The sequence below is a fragment of the Neolamprologus multifasciatus genome, chromosome 20 (assembly GCF_963576455.1).
Source record: "Neolamprologus multifasciatus chromosome 20, fNeoMul1.2, whole genome shotgun sequence".
NCBI classification, from domain to species: Eukaryota; Metazoa; Chordata; class Actinopteri; order Cichliformes; family Cichlidae; genus Neolamprologus; species Neolamprologus multifasciatus.
Window position 1 is genome coordinate 21028851 of NC_140458.1, and position 22847 is coordinate 21051697.

Below are 22847 nucleotides of genomic sequence, written 5' to 3' on the forward strand. Positions count from 1 at the left end.
TTTAGCTAGTATTGAGAATGGTCCATCTACAGCACCTTTTTAAATCAAAGATTTGACCGCTACATGACTGTATAATTTGTCCAGCAGAGGGCATTCTGCAAATTCTCCATTGGTAACACATATTTGGAACACAACAATCCTTCTTGTCACAAGATTATTTTGTACCTTGGTAAGGACTCCTAAATAACACAAATGCAATGCAGTAAGACTTGATACATTATTTGTCTTAAAGAAAAATGATATATCCACTGGTAACAAATACTGGTATCGGTCTTAAAAATTCTACATCAGTCAGATTATATGGCAGAAAATAAAGCTTAATAAATCCCTTTTAAGAAGAAATGCATTCAAAGCTTCAAAGTCTTGAGTATGTGAAAAAAGAAACCAGTGTCGCTTTGACTGTCTGAGAAGCACAATTACAGCACTTTATTGTTCATAAATGCTAAAGTGGAAAATGAAAACAAATACACACAATTCAAAGAACACATATAAAACACAATATCTTTTTTGGAAAAAAAATGCTTTCACTATTGTGGATGTCAGTTTGCTGATTACTGTCCAGTCTTGAAGGGGGAGCAAAACATCGAGTGAAAATTGTGAAAATAGAAGGCAAGTACAGTACAGTCAGGGATAAGGAGCAAGAGGCTGCAAAAAGTGGCTGAAATGCTGCTTTCCACTATCATTCCACAAAAGAATTCATTAAAAATTAAAATAATATCTAAAATCCAAACAAAAAAAACTGTTCGTTTATTTATAGATATATTATTTTGCAAAGAAACTAGTTTTGGTTAAAAAATAAACATACCAGAAAATACCAGCCACCAAAGCAACACCTATTGTATGTTAAGCATACCAATGTAGAACATATGAGGCTACCTTACACACAGGTAATAGCAAATATTTAAGAGTACATGTACAGCATCATGTGTCCAAACATGTCTAAAAGACTGTACAAATTTACACTACCTATCTGAGGAGAACTACATGAAAAATGATGGATTAGTTGGTCAGCTTCAAAGCCTGACCTCAAAACATCTCAGTATTTTAAGCCAAGCTCAATGGCTACATCACCGTTAGGATTCCACCCCAATGTACTAAAGTATATAGAAGGCAAAAAACTTTGTTTGGTGTAACATCAGTATCTTTACACCTTCCCTCCCCTGCTCTGGGGGGAAAAACAAAACAAAAAAAACAACATTTAAACTTTGTTCACAAATCTTTACATGAGTCCTAGCTGCTGCCCTTAGAAGTCATTGGATGGCTTGTGTTTGAGTTCCCTCGTCGCTCCCTCCTTCACAGATGCCTAGTGTTGCTGTGCAGTGTCCTTCAGTTCAGGCGAGGCGATCAAATCTTAAGTGCCTCTCTTGAGTGTGCGAGTCTTTTGATTTTTTATCAGTCACACCTGCTGCTTGCCCAGCTGGGCTGCGTCTCTCCTGCTTCTTGCTGATGATGGGACAAACTTGGGAATGATGATGGGTAGAGTGTCTCTTGCTTTAGCACTCTGTCTTCCTGAGCCCTCTGTGGGTCCAAAACCATTCTCGACGTGCGCCCCTTCATCTTCATCGTCGTCGTCCTCATCCTCATCGTCGTCATCATCGTCGTCGTCTGAGAGATCATCTAGATCTGAAACAATCTTGGCCCTTGTCCTTGGCTCCATTCTTTCCTTAGCTCCAGTAAGCTGCTGGTTACCATGGAGATGTACCTCTCCCTCTGCTTCCTTGTTATCCTCCTGCTGCTCTTCCTCATCACTGTCAGAGTCGATAGCTATAGGTTCGGAGAGGTCTAGAGGCATTTTCTGTGGTAAGGTGCTGTTGATTGTCTTGGGTTGGTCTTTGCTGGCACTGTTGGGATTTGGGGCAGATGGCTTTGCTTTAGTATCTTCCACATTCGCAGCTGGCTTTCTTTTTGGTAGTGGAGCTATGCCACCATTAGCAGCTATAAGCTCCCTGTGTCTCTGCAGAGCCTGCTCCGATAGTCCCATATGCATCCTAGATGTCCGCCGTTTGCCACGTCTGCCCTCGCACACGCCATCCTGACCGAACGCCAGCTCGTGGCTAACTTTGCTGAGCTCATGCATACTGAACCCAAGCAACACGCTGGCGCCCTGGGTTTCACATTCCTGTACGCACTTCCTCCTTGTGTTGACAAAGTGGCTGGCGATGTCAGACTTCCACAGCCACAGGCTGGCTGCCAGCTTCTCCACCTCCCTTTGTGTAGGATATGGTGCTCGACTGAAATACAGCGTTAGAAATGCCTTCTTGGATTCGTATGACAGGTTTTCGTGTCCTTTGGGGTCAAGTGCCAGGACAACAGGTTCATCCGGGTTTTCTACAAATCCAGACGGACCATTGATATCCCTGGGGTGGGCCCTTTCCCCAGGCGGTCCTGGCCTCCTTCGTTTTGGTGCACTAGCCTCAGAGCTATCAAAGCTGGCCCGTTTGAGGGCACTGCTCTGAGCCGGACTGACCCGAGAAGAATGGGCTACCCGGCTATCTTGCCCATTCTGGGACTTCCCTACACCTCGACAGTGCACCAAATGTAGTGTGATGGTGGAGGCAGTCATGTTACTTGTATAAACTCCCAAGCAGTGAATACACTTGTAAGTCAGTTTCTTTTCTACTGGGTGAACTGTTTGTATGACCTGATGCCTCTCTCTCAGATGGTGGGCCAGTGAGTCTGAGATTGGGCCTTTAAGGATAGAGAAGCAAAGAGGACATAAAGTCTTGCCCACATCCCTCTTGTATGGAACAGATGCCTGTGGGGCAATCTTTGCTGGTACACTGTCAGCAGCCCCTGAAGGTGTTTTGGGTGGGTGCTGAGGCATTAACCTCTTACCTGATATTAGCGAAGCAGACAAGGCTGATGATACAGAGGAGCTATTTTGAGCATGAAATGCCACTGACTCCTCAGGGGCATCTCTCATGTTGTATGTAGTAACAATCAACTGAACGTTTTTGGGATTACCCTGCTGCAAAGTGAGGTCAAAAGTCAGAGGAGAGTCTGTGCGTGGGCCAACTCTCTCATCTGGGTGTGACAGCCGCATGTGGGCCACCATCTTCTCAACGTCATTGAAGGTTGCACGGCAGTGTGGACAAGACAGACCGTGGATCAACATGTGGTTTAACAATGTGTCACTGGGGAGATAGCGGTTACAGTAGAGACATTTGCTGGTGAAATTGTGAATTTTCATGATGTAGTTGGCCACAGCAGGCACCTTCTCTGCTTTGTGTTCCTTCTCAAAATGAGAACTGTACACATTTTCCGGGAAGAGCTCATTGCAGATGGTGCAGATTTTCCACTTCTGGGTATAGGATGTGCCAAGGACAGATGAGCCACCTTTCTTAGCCGTAACAGAGGCTACAGTAGTAGCTGCTGCTTGAACACGTGAACCAAGAGGGTTTGATTTAAGAGAGGAAGAAGCACCGAGCATAACTGGGCTCCGTAGGCTGCCACCAGAAATAAGCTGCTTTGCTGCGTGTGACTGCTGTGGCACAGAAACTTGGGCGTTACCGGGCAAAGTAACTCGAACTTGCTGGCTGCCAATAGAGAACGGCTGCGTGGTACCAGCCTTTAATCCTATAGCATCGTGTTTCAATCCCGACAGAAGACTCTGAGAGTTGAAACCAGTCTTTGATGCCATGACAAGTCGACCCAGCTGCTGTGAGCTAGGAGACCTGGTAGAAGCCATTACTGCACCTTTAGGGCCCATCCCAATGATGGTTTTGTCTCCTTGGGTTTTTGGGGGCATCATGATGATGGGTTTGGGACGGGGGACGATCACGCTGGTGTGTCCAATCATTGCAGTGACCTGGTAACCAATCCTCTCGTGATCCTCAATGACATGTTGGACCAGTGCCTCATAGGTCCGTGGAACAAACAGACACTTCTTGCAGTGAATCTGGTTGCTGCTCACGTTGTTCGTGTTAGTACCGTCTGTGCCACCGTTGTGAGCATTAGCCTTGTCTCCTGGTTTCACAATGTAGGGCTGGGCCACCTGCTGAAAGTGTTCCCGATAGATGTGCTTTCGCACTACATTGTACAAAGGGTCCCTGTAGGTGCACTTTTTGCAGTAGTACACCGCCTGTTCCACGCTGTCCCCGCTTCTCTTCAGCAGCCCGTCCTTCATCATGATCCCACCAGCTCCCGCCATACCACCGGGGCCCTGCCGCACAGTGTTATTGGGCATGTGGAAAAGTTTAATGTGTGTTTCAAGAGTCTTTTTGTTGCCATTGTAAGTGCAGTAGGGGCAGTTGAGCAGAATATTGTTTTCAAAGTCCTCGCTGTGTACATTGCGAAAATGGCTTTTGTACGCAGAGAAGTACTTGGATGAGAAGAGGCAGCCAGAACAGCAGAAAGGTTTTGAGCGGTAGTCCTGGAGAGAGAGATTGTAGGAGACAAAAACAACAACAACAAAAAAAAAAAAGGTTGTTTTTGTGATTTAAACAAATCATTATAATTATATATTATACACGTGTTTAAAATGAGAAAAAAAAAATCGCAGTAATATATTACAATATGTGCAAAAGAAGTTGTGATTACATGTCACACACCTGGGCTTTGGTATGCGATGGTTCCCACATACAGACATCCTCCCAGCTAGTGTGCTTTATATACACCTCAGGAGGAGTGAAGTCTTTATAGTCCTAGCAAACAAAGAATTTAACATAAATAAGTGAAAAGATTCAATCACTCAGCAGAACAATACTTGAATCTGTCACAAGACAAAGAATGAAACAGATACGTATATATGGAGAAGTTATTTTTGCCTTCTTGCATGTCAATCAGACACTAACTAGATGAAGGATTTGAGTTTTCCATTTTATTTTAAGTAACTCACACCTGTGACTGCACCCTTTTACAGTGATCTGAAAAACACTTACTTTAAGGTCTCTCATCCTCATCTACCAATCAGATATTTGGACCCAATATTAGTCCAGTACACACTGAAAAAAGCTTGCTCAGCATTGCATCAGTAGCTAGAGGGGGAACTAACAAACAAAGTAAACAAAAAAAATCAAGGGTCAACAGTTTGCAGGTTTTTTATGCTTCCTACACCTAAACTTACAAGCTGTATGCAGCAGTTAGTGACGTAACTGCAAACTGTGTCTAAAGAACTCAGTTGGTGATGCTTTTGATATCGTTTGCACACACTTTTATTTATTGTTTTCATTGTGACTTTTTCAGTCCTTTACATATTTGTAGAAGAATTTTGGCCCACCCTTCTTTACACTGTTGCTTCAATTCACTGAAGTTAGTGGGTATTCATTTATGCACAGCTCTCTTAAAAGTCACACTGCTGCATTTCAAACTGGGTTAAGTTCGAGACTTTGAGTGGGCCATTGCAGAACCTTGATTCTATTATTTTTAAGTCATTCTGCTGTAGATTTCCTGCTCTGCTAGGAATCATGACACAGTTTTTGCCTAGCTTTAACAGTTGGACAGAAGGCCTCAGATTTGACTCTAGAATACGTTGGTGTATATTGAGGAGTTGAAGGCTGACTAAGGGACTGAAAGATGCCCACATCCTATTGTTGCAAAAAAGCCAAAATCATCAACCCTCCACCACCGTGCTAGACAGCTGTTGTGAGGCATTTGCTTTAGAGAGAAGAGACCGTCTGATGGCTTTCTCAATCTTTTCCTAGTTGTAGTGTTATGAACTTTAACATACTGATTGAGGCATGTGGAGTTTGAGATGTTTTTCTGACCACTGCACTGTTTTTTTTTTTTTTATGACGAGGATCATCTTTCTCCTAAATGAAATGACATGTCAAAAAAAAAAGAAAAGAAAAAAAGAGTAAACTAATCTTACCATCATAATATTTCAAATACTATTTTAAGAATCCAGTTAATACTTTAAGAAATTATCTACATAGATGGTGCATGCGTAACTGTAAAAAACACCAAAGCCTGCACACTCACCTCTAGGTGATCTCTACAGAACTCCAGGCCAATGTCTCCGAGGACCTTTTTGACATTTTTCCTTGCTTTCCGCAGACTGCCCAGGTTATTGACGGGGAGCTGGAACATTCTGCCTGCCTGAACAGAAAACACAAACACATCCATGCTATCAACAGGTGCAGGGCAGATTTTGGACAGGTGTCTGGTAACTGAAGCCAAAAGGTCAGGGAATAAACAGTTAGCTGAAATGCACAGCCTTTCATAAATCCTAAAAAAGATTGTGGGTTCAAAACTTCTTTTCAGACACGAAGAACACAGCTTTCAACTATTAAAGTGATGTCTTTTTTTGTATTTTGACTTTATTATCACCTTACTGAGACATGGAAACGAGTTGTGACTGCAAAGTTTTGTGCAGATGTTCATATGATTTATTGTGACTGTATGGACTCATCTGCAAGACACTACAATTCAATGACCCAACTAAAACTGCGTCCTTAAAAAGATTCACTTTTACTGTGGAATTTCTGCATGTTCGTCACTCAGTTAAGACTAATCCCTGTCTTAATTACAAAGGCAGTTTCCACAGAGGACACTCATCTTGACAGGGCAGAAAACACATGAGGTGTTAGCAACACTCTGAGCAATAGCTCTGCTTTATTAAAATGCCCCAGTAGGTCAGGGCAAACAATACAAGAACCACACAACTGGAGCAGGTAAATGGAATTCGGCTGTAATGATTTTTTTCCCCCCATAACTCACACTTGGGCTTTCTCCACGTTGACACATGCCACCAAGTTCTGTCAGAAATAGCTAGCAGCAAAGCTTTTATTCTCTCACAGAGGTTAATAGGGTGATGCAAACATGTTTCCAGAAAACCTTTTCAGACCCCAGAATAACAAAATGTAAATGTTACCCTGCAGAGCTTATGACATCGAGTTGTGGGATTTTTCATAACAGGGTTCCTGCTTTATCTCATTCATTTGCACAAGAATGCACATGGATGCCAGGATACAACTTCCACCAGGCGAGCCAGAGCTCAACGAGTTAGAAGTGTCATTGCTAATGCAAAGACAGAAGCACACGGATCCTCCCAGCTGTTATTATCAATATCACTTATCAATAAAGTGAGTCAGTCAAAGGACACAAGTGTTGTTAATGTATTTACCAAACAGTCTGATGCATCTACTCAAATCAAAGCTCCAAACTACTGAGGTCAAAGGTCACTGATGTACAACGGCATGAAGGCAGCTCAGCGACAATAAACAGCACATTCCCAAACAATTCCTGTGAACACCTCAGCTTATTTCCAGAAGAAGTCCAGACGCTTTTCTTTGCAAGCTCCTTTGACTACGATGACCTGGATGACTGAGAACCTTCACAGACACTCAGCTTATTTCCCCTTCTGGAAAAGGCAAGTTGAGTGGGGCTGTGGATTCTACCATCTGTTGGTCCAGTGAGGAGACCTTTCTGTCAATCCGCCCAGCAGCCCCACAGTTCTACTTGCCTCACATTGGTCTTACAGTGGAAACTGAGCAAAAGGGAGTGCAAACCTCACACACCCCTGCCCACTTCCCCTCTATGTGTCTCTATCCTGCTTCCGCCCATTACTTGTAGATGGCGCTAGAGAGGAATTCCATTATGTAAGCCTCCCTATATTCTGCCTGCCCCCTTTTTTCTCCTCCCTGCCTCGCAATACCATCACAGAATGGCGCCTCCTATTGAGTCAGCAGCAGCCTCTACAATATGTCTGCAGTGGGAGAAGGGGAGTGTGTGGGGGGGGGGGGGGGTAGGAAGGGAGAAAGGGGAGGGACAGAAGGAGCGAGAGAAATCAGGGAAGGGGGAGGGCGAGTGTGAGAGGATGAGGTGGTGGTGGGTGAGGGAGCAGGGAGAAGGAGGAGGGAGAGTGAGAGGCAGGGTGGGGGAGTGAGTGAGGGTAGAAGGAGTGTGAGGAGAGAGATGATAGGAAAGCAGAGAGGACAGAGTGAGCGACGGAAGTGGAGAGGGGGAAGGGATGGGGAGGCAGGAAGGTTGGACAGACAGGCTCAGAGGGGAGGGTGAGGAAAGGCGGGGAAGAGGCTGAAGGGGGAGAGAGAAAATGGAAGAGGGTGAGAGAGTGGGCGATGGATAGAAGTGAAGGGGGTAAGAAAAGGAGCAAGAGGAAAAAAGAAACAGGAGAGGCTGAGTAGGAGGGAAGGGAGGGAGAGAAGGAAGAGGAAAGGAAGGAAAGGCAATAGGAGGCAGCTCTCTGCTCTTCTCAGATCAGGGAGAAGAAAAAGGCCCCCCTACCCAATCATGGTGGTGTAAAAAAAGAAGAAAACAGGAGGCCTTCAAGCCTTTAACCACAGAATTCCTCACTCAGTCCTTCACCAGGACACAAAAACCTGTCTCCCAGCTGCTGTTTACACTTCTATATTCAATGTAGGGATGAGGGCAGAAGCTTCTGGTGACATCCATGTCCACTCTGACACCAGAAAAAGTTTGAGATGCTTTCAAGCTTTCAATGCACAGTTGTATCATTGAACTTGATGCTTGCCTGCAGCACTTGCTATTACAGATGTATATGAGGCTGATATTTCCTGATCATAACCTGACTCTTGTCCCAGTCAAGTGACAGACATTCTCTCAGCGTTTCTAGTGCATCACAACCCTCTTCTCACCTGGCTGACCTCTGATCAAGCTCTAATCATCTCTGAGGCTTCAAATGCAAACCCGCATGATCTCGGGTACGGCTGTAGACATGAAAAATGCACAACCTATACCGGGTTGAAGACAACTCTGTGTCCAGTAATACAGCTACACTTTCGACACCAGGAGCCTTCTTCGCATCAAAGACCAGCAAGCCCGGCGTCATGAGCGACGGAGACAAATAAATCGTGCGCTGGGTCCACGCTGGTGTCAGTGATAAACATCTGGCAAAATCCAAATCGATAGATTTGGCAGGGAGATGCTGTCACTGACAAAGAATGGGGACACACCGCGCTAAGTTAGCATGCTAGGCTAGCCAAACTCGCACTAACAACACTGGCTGAAATAATAACAATAATAATAATAGTTCCGCCTTTTGTGCCGTTATTTAACCACAAACAACACCTGTCTGCATTTAGTTTTTGTTGGCTGCTATAAACAAACCTACTGGACAAGTAATTCAACTTGAGCTTGCGTCCCTTACAGGGAGTAACAGAACATCGACAGCCAAGTTACCTTAGCTGTAGTTCATCGCCACCCACCGCATCAGCGCAGGTAGCTAGGGCTAACAGCAAACTCTCACTCCCTCAGGGTAACGCCGAACACTAAGACAGACAAGTTTACCTGCGTTCACATCCAGCGCTCCCGTCTCAGTGAAATGTGTCACCTCAGGATGGCTGAGGCGATGTAGAGACACTTTCACTTGCTCGGATATCTCCGCCAATATCCTTTAAGGTGACAGCTTGCTTCGCCAGAAGAACGAGTCGACCGAACGCGAGTCTATCCTCCAAACCCGACTGTCCCTCGCCGACAAGGGCTATCCTCTTCCCTCCGGTCGGCCAACGGGAGCGAAAAGCCTTGCAGCCTCATTAGACAATTAAAAGCTCCATTCCCTGGAGTGGTGAGGGTGGGCACATGCCTTGTTTTTGAGGAACAACTACTCGTTCAAATAAATCGCATTTAACTCCACCTACGAGTGCCTGTTAGCCGATAACGCTTTGCCCATTCTCTTCTCTGACAGACAATACACATCCAGCCTAGAAACTGCCCTATCCAAAATGGCGCAAATAAAAGGGGCGGAAGTGACATCGACTTGATTAGCATAAATTGTGAGAACCTCGCGAGGCCGGCTCATTAGAAACTCTTGATTGGTCTGTCAATCAATTTAACCAATTAAGCAAATGTCTGTTCAAAGGAAAACCCGTGTCGTCTATCAGACCCTGCGGCAGGCATTTGGTGTCGGTGTCTGACTCTGTGGGGTAAACAACCCAACACAGTATTTGCGGGAACTCACCGATAGCGGGCGTCCTACCGGAGTAGGTTTCCACCGGAGTAGTGCGCACGCGCGTTCTGGCTACATCTGGCGTCCCCCACCCCCATCCCCTCCCTTGTGGAGGGACGGATGAACACAGTGCCTCAGCACTCAGCTGGAGTGCCATGAACGACTGAGGCAACGTTAGGTGGCGCTGTACTATAGCTGCCCGAGCCTACCGAAGTGGCCGGGACTACTTTCCTGTACAGTGCCAGGAGAAGGGCTGCTCCAAAGAATAGTTCTGTTATCAGCACTCAGGCTAGAGTGTCACTGCATTCACATGGATAAAGTGAGGCAAAAGTTCTCCATCAGGTCGGGTGGATTTTTGCCCATCCTACCTTTTCACCCCATCATCGCTGTCACTCACACTCATGCCACTCTATTGTATTCAAGTTTGCTGTGGAGGGCAATGCAATACAGCAGCTGCTTGCCAGCCTTGCATGTGATATTTAATGTCAAGTGTTGATGTTCAGTCTCCTGACTGGCTGAGGCTGCGGAATGGGTTGTTCATTATGAGCTAGTTTTCAAGGGGCAGACGCAATAATAATAATAATGTGTTCTTCCAGTTAAAGCACATTTATACCATGTAGCAGAGCTGTACAGGCTTTACCATTAAAGCCTCAGGAGCAGTATGTAAAAGCGTAGTGGGGAGAACTATGAGATATAATTGAATGCCCCAAACTCCTGTTTCAAGGCCAGCAACGAACCTTACCATATTACCTTATTACTTACCATATGTCTGGGTAAGCCTCTGGTGAGGCACAACATCTGGCTTCTGTTTTCAGTTTAAATAAGTCGTTTTAGAGCTGGGGTTCAAACATCAGTGAGGTCCAGAATTACTTATCTTAATATATCGGATTCAAAATAAAGCCACATGTGCGATCAACAGTATTGAACCACTCACAGAGCTGTGATCAGTGTACACAGTTCTTGATTTTATGCATGTGAAACCCAACTCAAGTTTTTAACTAATAAAAAAAAGCCTGCTTTCGAAGAGACTTGGTAAAGGTTTTTTTTATAGTCCCTCTTTAACAAGACCAACTGTATACGAAAATATGGATGATGAGTGTTATGTTTGTAAAACAAAGAAACCAACACAAAATAATAAAACAAAATTATTCCTTTACTTGAAATTTAAATAACACAAGGGAAAAGGTTACTCAGTGGCCAAACACCATCACTGATCAACTCCTCATCAGCCTAACCCTCTGAACAGAACACGGTCAGTTACTGTAGGGGGGGGGTCCAAAAGTTTGGATGTAGTTACTCCACCTCCCGTTAACTCCATTGTTCAGGAATTGGTCGCAATTCAGCGGGGGCCCTGCAGGGGGCACTGGCGACATTCTCCATAATGAAACAACTTATGTCCTTGACTTTTTCTCACACTGAAGCTCATTTTGTCCTTTAAATGGTAACATTCTGCTAATACACGCAGACTTGTCAGTACACTCGCGTGATAACAGTGGAATCCAAAAGGTTAATGGTGTTGTGATCAAACGCATTTACAGCAATCTGAAAACCAGTAAAGAACCTACAACTGGAACTTTTTTCCCCCTAATATGCAATGAAGAAATGGGAAGAAAAATATTTATTTGTTGAGAATGACAGAGTTAAACTTCCATAAGGGCCGTATAGAGTCACTACTACAATAACTATCAGGAAAAAGCCAATTTACTGAAAGATCTTGGAGGTCAATGTTCTGTGTCCAAAATATTAATAGACAATCATGTTTATTTCAGGCTTTAAACTCCTTAAAGAACATCAGTAAGAGAAGCTGCCTGCATCCCAAAAGGAAAAAAAATCTCAAGGCCAGTGATAAAAAACAGTTTAATTCTATACAATCAATCATAGGTGGAGCACTTCAGTGTGCACTTTAAGTCATGTGACAGCTTGTTAATGCAGAGTTCCGTCAGCTGTCTGGGCCGGGAATGATGAGACACTTTGCCAGAAACTGATTAAAGAGGATGATGGGAATGTAAAGCACTATGTTTCTTTTGTATTCTTGAAGGTCTACTGACAGGGACTTCTTTTATATTTATACCTAACAGGGAGAGACGTCTCCCTTGGTATTTGCTGTCATGTTGCTGTCTGACCACAGGCAAGTGGAGTTTTTTTCCCCCCCTCCTCATTACAATTCTGATAGAACTATATTAAACACAGTGAGAGGAAGACTACAGGCCTGTGGATTTTACAAACTGATCATGTTGTGGCAAAAAGCATGAGCAGTCCCTTTGCGTACGATACGATCTCATTCCCTCCTAGTTTGGACTCTCCATAAACTCTGTCCACAAAGGAAATGGGTACCTGTTGGAAGAACAGCAGATTTGTTTTACAAGAAAAAATAAAATAAAAAAAAATCAGAGGATTCACTAGTTAAGAGAAGAGTTAACATTAGTTTAATTTACTCTGAACACTTCCTTTAGCTTAAAAGTAGACTTTATTCATATCTAGAAAACTGTCTGTAGGTGGGTTTGACCTAGACCTGTTTTGCATGTTTAATATACCAAAATAATAACTTCACAAATGTGAAACTGTGTCAAATTGTCTTTGCACATGGTAAATATAGATGGCTAAAACGGAGCTAAAAACTAAAAGCATTTAAAAAAATAATAATAATAATTCTTAACTGAAATAAAAATGAAGCTTTCAGAAAAGAAATTACCGTAGTTTTCGGGTCATAAGCCGCTACTTTCCCCCCCCCACACTGAACACTGCGGCTTATACTGACGTGCGGCTAATACTTTTTTTTCCTTTTTTTTTTTTCCTTTCATGTGGCCAAAAACATTTTGCCTGGTAACAGTAGACCAATAAAACTGATAAGTAGTATATATACGGTATATATTTTTGTAATGTTGTAATGTTGTTTGTGCACTGTTCCGTAAAAAAAAAACCCTCATAAGCAACGTAATTTGCGTGTTACCGATACGTACGTATACTTAAAGGTAGCCGTGTTATAGGCGCTGCTCGAGGAAAAAAAAGCATTTGCACTATGTATTTTTGTATGTTACCATAACGTTTATGTTACCTTACAGATTCAATTAAACGTTAAAAATCCTCACGTGTAATCTTTCTGTGTAAATATCTCATATTACAAGTGAAACGCATACGGCTTAAAATCCGGTGCGGCCTGTACAAGTACAAAATTGATTCTCTTTCTAAAATTAGAGCATGCAGCTTTTAATCAGGTGCGCTCTGTAGTCCAGGATTTATGGTACATGAACACTGAGATAATATTTAACTTTACCTAAACTACAGGAAGTGACTCCATAGTGTGGACATCATGGGTTTGATACCAGAAGGAGGCACAAGTTACTGCACTCTTGAGGGGTGTAATACGAGGGAAGATCAAGTGCTTAGTGAGCTATCTGGAGCTTAAAGTCTGAGGTTTCTGTGGGTGAAAGTGGATCTCTTTTTACCTGGCTAAATCACCATGGTAACTTATGCTGAACACACAACCTGCTTGGGAGCGGGTTGTGTTCAGGGTTTCGGTTTAAAACTGCCAGAAATTTTCAGATTCTATTATTCACGTCATGTTTTAAGTGCAATATAGATCCTCTGCTTGGGTGGCTTCACAGTGTAGCGGTTAACACACTTGTTCAACAGGAAAAAGGTTGAACAAAAGACTCAAATCCCTCTCTCGTTGTGTTAGGAAAGAAAACTGACGAATCACAAATTGCGGAGCTACAAGCTGCAGTGACTCTTTGTGACATTGGAGGAGCTGAGAGTAGTTATTATGGATATAGAACACATTTCCTATGTGCATGTTATGGGAATGAATTAATGCATGTGTTAATTTGGAGTTAAATGTTTTTATATTTGATTCTGACCTACTGCTAACTATTTTACACTCCTGGAATTGCAGCTACTAGAAAACAGAAGTAAACAGCAACACCGAAGGCACGCTCATCATTAAAATAATTCCCTTAAATTAAAATGTTTATTTTACTGCTCTGTGCACTAAATCCTAAGATTAATAACTTCTACAGCATTAATTATCTGCAACAGTGCTGCATTTCACTCTTTTATGTTCTTTATAGATTTTGAATTACCAATTTATCATCATCGTCTAATAATGTTATTCAAAGGGATCTTTGTAAGCAGAAGAGTCACATGACGTGTCAAACACCTCGTTTTATGTGAGCACGCTGAAACCAGTTTTAGATTTTTTTCACACTAGTTAACACAATGAAAACTGGCTGTGTTGAACTTGTTTCATAGTATACCCCTCTGCTGTAGAACTCATGAACTTCTATCCACTGTGAAAATCCCTTGGGAAATAATAAATAGCCATAAGTACTTAACAACAAAAGCACATACTAAAAAAAATAAAATGAAGAGAGACTTTCTATCACAATTAAAGCATATTATAAGTAAAACAATTCAGTGAGGACACAGTGTTTTCAGCATGAGTACCACAATCATCGAGCCAGAGAAAAAGAGCGACTGTCATCTGACTAACCTGTAAATGTCACTGTTTACCTTCTAGCAAGAGTAGTGGCTTTTAAGCTACACCTACTCTAATAGGATATTTAATGCAGTTTTTTTTTTTTAATTGCTCCTCTATCCTATATTTTAAAAAAAAGTCTCAAACATGCTATGAAGTCTATTTCTGTGTGTATATGACCCATATACGCATATTGGTTTTGAAGCTATGTGGTCTGGACACAGACAAAGCTGTGAAATTGCCCTAAAAACTGGTTTTAAATTTTTTACAGCACTTCTAAAAGTGAGTAATGAAGCAGAATGCCGTTTGAAAGCTCCTAATAGCAAGCCAAAAACTGTAAATCATTTAAAAAAAAAAAAAAAAAAAGAGAGATACTTATTACTCCTGAGAATCAAATTATTTTCTTGGCCTGCTTTTTCATTTTTCTATTAGCATAAAATCAAGAGGAAAAAAAAAAGCACTCAAAAGACATGAATGACAAAAAAAAACAAAACAAAAAACACATTTTCTTTAATCCCCAATTTTTAATCCTCAACTTAAAAAAAAATCAAGAGAACAAATGACACACAAATGATTTCTCTCACACTGAACTACCTGAAAATTAAACACAGACAGAGAGACAGAGAGAACCTCACCTCTCCGATTGTGTAGTTGAGTTGTCTGGCTCGGATGATCATTTCCATCTGAAAGACGTAGCCTTTGGACACACACTGCTCAACAAGACTCTCCAGCACCTTTTTCTTGTATAGTCTGAAGTCAGTCAGTGGAGGAAAAAATAAATAAATAAATAAACAATAACAAAAAAAATAAACACAGCAGTAGTGAAACAAAAAAAAAGCTCTAATGTAAGAGTCAGTAGCACTTAATTCACATCATCACAACAGTAACACCAATTACCTGAAGCTGCCTGTGAGATCTGAAGCACCAGGTCTCAACAACACCTGAGCCAAAAAGTTGGCCCCCCGACTGTGAACAAGAGGAGGAAGGGGAGGAGAAAAAAAGAAAAGAAGAAATATAAAACTTCAGCCTCCTGCCCACTTGGTGAGTGGAAACTGATTACAAAGTGTTAACCCGTAGTGACCTGATGAGTTTCCTGCGAAGGTCCCAGCCGTAAACCCCTCCGTTCCCTCGGTATCGGGTACCAGAAACTAGGTCGTAATTGCCTTCCTTCTGCTTCCTGACATAACAAAAACAAAAAGGTATTTGAAATAAAGGAAAGACACTAAAAACTGTCATCCGAGGCAGAGGTACTGAACAAATATTAATCTCTTGGAGCTGATTTAGTATTTGTTAGCTGAAATATTTGGCTGACACTGAGCTATGACAGACAAACAGTGCTGTGCAAAGTTTTTCTTTTTGTTTTTTTCTTTACATCCGTCAGATCATCAAACAATTTTTTTATTTTTTATTTACTCAGGTTATGTCTAACATTAACATTTGTTTGCTATTCTGTGACTGTGCTGTATGTATCAACATATGTTGCCTGAACCAACACTTTACTCTTTTCATACACAACATGCAGACAGTGTGGCTTGGTTTCCTATGACCCAGTACAAAAGCAAGTCTTTTTGCATCCAAAAGAACTGCCCCCTGCTGGCCATTAGAAAGAATGTAGATGAGCACTGGCTTCACATAAAGGCAGAGCACACATTACTCTAAAGCAGAATACAGAAGTGCCAAATCATTACACTTCCTCTAATAATCACTGAGGCTTCAGGATCAAGTCAGTTACCACAGACTCCCATGTTACTTCAGCTTTGTGATGAAATTCAAAATGCTGTAGCACACAGCTCACTGCTACATCACACCTACATGATTTCAGTTATTCAGCTGAACCTCTCCATCATGCTTGTGTTGTTGGTGCCTATTGGAGTTGTGCCAAAACATAATTTGCACAATTCTGAAAAGTTTAAAAGTGAATATTTGGGTGTAACCACCTTAAATGTAGCCTAAAAATCATTGGCATTCTAAAAACAAACAAACAAACAAACAAACAAACAAACAAAAAAAACAACAACATGCAGCGATGCACACAGATTCAACGGTGTCTGTAGACACTCAAGCTCTACCTTGACTTCTCATATGTTGATGATGATTAGAATAAAAAAAATTCCAAGTTTCCTCATATTTCATCACAGTGTTTGCAGTTCTGTCGCCACTGATTTTCAGTCCACCATATCCCAGCCTTTCCCCCCCTGTTTGCCAACTGTAGATTCTTTCTTTCTTTATTCCCTGTAAATCACCACTGGCATTGGTCCCTAAAATCCAGCCAGGTAAGTCTGGCTCTACAGAAATAAAAATATAGGAAATGGGAATTCAGAGACACTTACTGAATAAACTCTGGGATAAACTTGGGCTGAAATGGAAAAGAAAAACATTAATATTATTGCTGACAAGAAATAGCAGACAGAGAACATGTTGTACATAACATTTTAGGCACATTAGAAATGGCAGAATGTATACCAGTAACCTGGTATCTTGCTGGTTGTAGGTGAGAACAATTGACGTTTAGGGCAGGTCTCAAACTTAAATGAGCTGTGGGCCACTGCTGGTACGGTCATTTCATTGGAAGGCCACTTTAGTCTTCAAGTAGTACAATAACAAACAAACCTGAAAACACCCACAAATATTTCTGAAAATGTAGTGTTTTGTTTGTTTGTTTTTTAAATTTCAAATATTGTGTAACAAGACAAAACTGCAATTGTGAATACACATTGACCTACCAAATAAGCAGACATAAGTTCACACATTAATTCTTCAGTGCTAGTGAAAACTGTTTTCTTTACAAATAACTCTCTCACTGAACTAACACAGTCAATCAATCCCTGAACATGTTTATACTCGCTCTTGTTGTCTGCATATTAAATGGTAAATGGTCTGTATTTGTATAGCGCTTTACTAGTCCCAAAGAGCTTTACACAACCAGTCATCCACCCATTCACGCACACATTCACACACTGGTGATGGCAAGCTACATTGTAGCCACAGCAACCCTGGGGCGCACTGACAGTGAAGTGTCTTGCCCAAGGACACAACAACCAAGACTGTCCAAGCCGGGACTCGAACCGGCAACCTTACAAGGCGAACTCCCAACTCTTGAACCACGATCGCCCCAATAGTTTTTTGCTTTTTAAAAAACTTATTATATTATCACTCAACAACAAACAGTAACTTCAAGGGCCAAACGGCATTATATTTCTTCTTGCAATATATGGGGCCGCAAGTAGGGGTGACGTGGGACGCAAGTGGCTCCCGGGCTGCGAGTTTGAGACCCCTGCTTTAGGGAATAGTAACGAATTGTCAGCCGATCTAAAAGAAGTAACTGCTGATATACGATTAACTTCTTAATCAGAAAGATAACCTTAAGAGTTGATATTGAGACTGTAAGTTACACATGTAGAATTTTACCACTTACTGTTGTCAAGCAATTAAAAGACGAACACAGACAGTATGACTGAAACATGCTCCACTCACATGATGGGAAAGATCTGCATCCATTATGATGATAAAGTTCCCAGAAGCATGCTTCATGCCGTGGATGTAGGCAGTGCCTTTGAAAGGAAGCAGCAAGACAAGCATTCTTATGAGCAGATAACAAAGCTTACACACTCATTTTGATATAGTTTAATACTTACCTAGGCCTAATTTTTTTGCTCTTGGTCGTAGCAGCTGAAACACAAAATAGTTTAAGTAAATCCTTTGGCATGGACTATGGCAAATAGTTCCCAAGCAAAACAACATACATATAAAGTGCGCTCTTATTTCATAAATGTATCTAACTTTCGTGATGTACTGTTGGTACTTCTTAAAGTAACATATCTATCTTTACGGCTTTAATACTTACGATCTTGTCCTCCCCATAGACTTTCTGAAGCTGCTCTGCCACCTCCAGTGTCCCATCTGGGCTTCCGTCGTCAATAACAATAATCTCGTAGTTAAAACCACTGTAAAAAACGACAAAAAAACAAAAAACAAAAGGCAAATGAAATATAAGAATACGGCAGCAATAAGTAAGCTTAACATTACCCTTACAGCTCTTATATTCTTGAAACCCTACACTGACCCATTGAAGCCGAGCAGCTGACACTTGTTTAGTGACAGCTCATCATTGACTTCCACCGTTAGCTAGCACAAGCGGAAAGCCTTTGCTAGTTCCCAGTAACTCACCTTTCCCCGAAATACTTGACAAGCAGCCACACTATTAAAGGCAGGTTTTCTCTTTCGTTGTAGGTGGGTAATAGTACTGAGTATTTGTCCCCGCTGTCTCGGTTTGGCCGGGAAGTTTTCCTGCTTGCCATGGCGACGATGAGCTTCTACTCCTTCTTCCTTATATTATTTATAGGTGGTTAGCAAACAGCAAAATGGTGCATTACCGCCACCAACTGGTGTGGAGTGTGGACCTAAATGTCAAAAAACAACGTTATTATAAGCAACGTTAATCTCCTGCAGGTTTTTTAAGATCTTTATTTAAAGATTAGTACAATACAAAGTAAAATTAAACAGTATTGCATTAAAGGTTTTGTACTTCCAGAAATTGTGTACCAGAAACAAACAAACAAACAAACAAACAAGCATTAGCCAGAACATACAATACATACGCTAGAGGGGGGGGAGTTTATCTAATTAAGCCAGAGAGTGAAGTGATTGAAGGATCTTCATTTTTTTTCACATACAACAATAGTTTTTATAGCTTTAGGGTTAGTATATTTCTGCAGTATATAGACTTAAGATATATTAAGGAGCTCCGCCACATTGGCCTTTCTGATAACAGATTCAGCCGCCTCCCCGGCTGCCACTTATAGCTGGAGAGTATCAAGATGGACAGGAATCCAATTATTGCTGAGAAGATACCCACTGAGAAACCAGTCAGTATTTCAGAGAGCTTTTACTTAGTCAAAGAAAGCTTCCTGTGCAGGGAGTGTCTGAATAGGTGCCAAGCTGAGAGGAAGGAGCTGAGGGAGGAATAAATACCATACTGTGTTCTTAACTCAAGAGTGCCTTTCACTTACAGTACTGCATGTTACTCTGATCTGTACTCTACATAGTACATAGATTATGCTTATAACTGCATGATAATTAGATACAAATAAATTGTTTTGACAGTCTGTTGGGGCTAGAGGGCAGCAGAGAGCACAATATCTCTGAGTACCTGTCACTGACTTTAAACACTTACCGTATAGAAGTAAGAAGTTGTGTGAAATAATATTTCATGTTATTAAACATACAAACGGTATCTTTTCCATGTGATCATAATTCATTCATCATGATAATCATCAAATATGGAAAAAAATAAGTTCCTGAAGTCTCTAAACCAGAAAAGAAAGACACGGATTCTGAGTTTGTCTCATTCAGAGAAGGCCTTCCTTTCTATGATGAACCATCACTTTAGTGTGATCTTTATTAGTTTCAGACCAAAATACATTTCAAAAGATATTTTAGGGTGAAGAAAATACATTTACAACCTTACAGTAGAATGTATATCAAAGTATCATTTATTTAAAATATATTTAGTGAAATAATAATAATAATAATAATAATAATAATAATAATAATAATAATAATAATAATAAAAATAACAATGTTCTTTGTACATCTGAGTCAAAGGTCTAGCAAGAATGAGGTTGTTTATTCATTTGCTTACAGTATTTCACATTACAAAATATCTCACTATAATGTAGCATTAACTTTACTTTGAAATTATCTGCCAGTGATACAATAAACAAGATACAACAACTGTTTATGTACACTTGGGGTCTTTCATGTCTCTTTAACAAAAACAAAATCCTCATTCAGAAATCTGTCTTCCATTTGATGGTATGTGTGTGTATGTGTGTGTGTGTGTGTGTGTGTGTGTGTACACTTTAGTTTTTGACAATATATACAATATAGTACTTAAAGGAACACACTCCACTTCTTTTGGAAATAGGCTCCGTAGATTAACAGGACTTTGGACCGGGATCTTAAGGGATGGGGCGTGGCCAGGATTTTTGCTCGAGGCGCCATATTAGCAGGCCAAACTAATGCTTGCTGTGTGGTCCGTTGTACACACACAGACACGCATACACATTTCCACACACATACCATCATATACAAGAGAGATTTCTGAATAGGGATTTTTTTTGTTAAAGAAACATGAAAGACCTCAACTTAAGGTTAAGTGTATAAACTTGAACTTGAAACATCTTTATGATGCAACCGAAAGAATCATGAATCTGAAAAGCGACATGATTTTTCTGTATTTTATTTTTGTCAACTTATGAAGTTATATATATTGTTTTGTATATTTTTGAAATTTCCTAAGGAGAAGATTGCTGTTTGGCTGATTGGTCCTAACCAATTACTGTATAAAAAGATGAACGATGGGACAGCACTTCCTCCCATTGTGCGAAAATGAAGCCAAAATATCCCGCTTGTGGGCGCTGCCATGTTCCACTTTTGGAGCCAGAGTCTGCTCAGTAGTAACTCGTGGTGGAGTGTCTCTCGCTGTGTCCCATTTCAGGGTCTGCACGCTTGAAGTACGCATTTTAAGTGCGGTTACGTCACCGCCACGCGACGACGGCTGTCCCAATTCGAAGTGTACTTCAAATGCATACTCCAAATGCGCCGTCGATTTCCCCAAATATCAAGCGTGGTCCGGTGCACGCTTCGTGGTCCCATATATCCCACAATTCATAGCACGGCGGTGGGTGTGGATAATTTTGCCGCAAAATACGGCAGAAGGGAGCGGCCGAAAAGTGAACTGTCAAAAGTAAGTACTGAATATGACGTCACTTATTCATGTGCGAATGTTTAATAATGAAGAACATTAAAACATTGCTGTTGGCCACATGTCGGCAAAGTTATGTGACACTAGTGATGTTTGTACTTTCAGCATTAACTTGGTTTTAAAGCCTCTACTTCTAAATATATATATTGTCGACCTTAATCTTACAGAGAATCTGATGATTTTATGGATAATTAAAGTCAGTCATATATCCACAAACACAACAAGCTGAAAGTCAGTGATATAGATTATATATATATATATATATATATATATGTCATAATAATAATCTGACAATACTATAGTATTGGCCATATTATATTTACATTACCATAGTGAGATGACTTTAGTCTCATGAACAACATTAACTAATTATTATTTACTAACTAATCTTAAATAACTGTTCAGTACAGAAATGAAGCCCTTGAATCATGTTTTACAGTCCTGTGGTCTCAGCCTCAGATACTCAACTAATCAAAGTGATGTCATGACAAAAATGAATGACCAACAAAACAATTTTCTCCTTCATTTCTGTCAAACAAAGCTGTATGTAACGTGTCTCGCGGTTAGTATCATGGTTGCTAGGCAACCTGAACAGCGCGACGAAGCATATACCGTCCCATTTCACAAGCCTCTCACTTCCGCACTGCTCGTACTTATAGTACGCACCGTACGTAGTACGCGTAGTGCGCGTACTTCAAGCGTGCAGACCCTGAAATGGGACACAGCCTCTGCCCACACACCCTCTGGACGTGACCGCGAACACGCCCCCTTACGCTTTTTACATAGCCCGGCTGCTCCGTCTCTAATTCTGCAGGGTATGATGACTGTTATTTAAAGCTACTAATTAAACTGTTTATTTAGATTAAAACTTATCATACAAAACATGCACTCAAAAAGGTGCATCTAAACAAACCAGTTTGAATCAACAGGCCTCTGTATCCTGTGTTGCAAACAGTTTTGTTAAACTATATAAAAAACATGAATTTATCTTGCTGGAGACCACATAATACACACGACAGATTACACATCCAAGCTTTAATCATCATGTCATGCCTGTGGGAGTTACCTGGAAAAAATGCAAAGACTGACTTAACATTAGGAAGGCATGTTGTCCAACATCGGTCTAAGGTGTGAGTGAACCAGTTCTTTTGGTTGTCACTATGCAGTTTAATAATCCTTACACAAACTAATGAGAACATATCTGATAAAAAATATAATACTGTAAATAATCCTTAGTTTTTAATTTTTGTTATAGGAGGGAACATATGTGGTATTTTAGCATCAGACACTTAGTTTTCTGTTTTCTGATGAAGTTGTTCATTTGTGCAGATGATGTCTTTTATTTAACGAAAACACAAATCAGACACCAGCTCACAACCTTAAACATGATTATTGTGCTGGCAATTGGGAGTGATCCAGTGATGGATTCATGATTACCTAACAATGAGGAATGGCAGGGATTTTTTTCTTTAGCAAAAGAAACAATAAAACAATGAAAAGACCTCAGGAGACATGAAACTGTTTTACTGGCAAAATATCAAAACTAAAGCCAATAATTTGGCTGATTTTCTCTATCTGTGCAATATTGATTAACGTTACTGCTCTTTAAGGTAAATATCAAAATATTACACTGTTTAATCCACACCAATGCATCATATTCTGTAAAATCATATTTTTGTATATGTTGTCCTGTGGGGACATCTGATCTCTGAAAAAACAACTGTTATTGAAGCTGGAAAAAC

At 41.0% G+C, this 22847-nt stretch overlaps 2 protein-coding genes across 3 annotated transcripts; both read right to left on the minus strand.

Moving 5' to 3' along the window:
- Positions 1-402: 402 nt before the first annotated feature.
- Positions 403-9955, minus strand: adnpb (activity-dependent neuroprotector homeobox b). 2 transcript variants are annotated; one of them, XM_085146393.1, is made up of 4 exons: positions 9878-9955; positions 5920-6036; positions 4551-4643; positions 403-4372 (listed from the first exon to the last, which is right to left on the minus strand). In XM_085146393.1, the coding sequence occupies exons 2-4, from the start codon at positions 6025-6027 to the stop codon at positions 1397-1399; spliced, it is 3177 nt and encodes a 1058-aa protein (XP_085002519.1). In that variant the 5' UTR covers positions 6028-6036; positions 9878-9955; the 3' UTR covers positions 403-1396. The 2 variants fall into 2 exon arrangements, with proteins under 2 accessions (XP_085002519.1, XP_085002518.1); XM_085146392.1 differs by lacking the exon at positions 9878-9955 and adding an exon at positions 9208-9797.
- Positions 9956-11366: 1411 nt separating this feature from the next.
- dpm1 (dolichyl-phosphate mannosyltransferase subunit 1, catalytic) lies at positions 11367-18681 on the minus strand. Its single transcript, XM_085146394.1, has 9 exons — positions 18507-18681; positions 18184-18283; positions 17975-18008; positions 17814-17890; positions 16670-16695; positions 15421-15516; positions 15237-15305; positions 14975-15089; positions 11367-12199 (listed from the first exon to the last, which is right to left on the minus strand). The coding sequence occupies exons 1-9, from the start codon at positions 18635-18637 to the stop codon at positions 12095-12097; spliced, it is 753 nt and encodes a 250-aa protein (XP_085002520.1). The 5' UTR covers positions 18638-18681; the 3' UTR covers positions 11367-12094.
- Positions 18682-22847: the final 4166 nt, after the last annotated feature.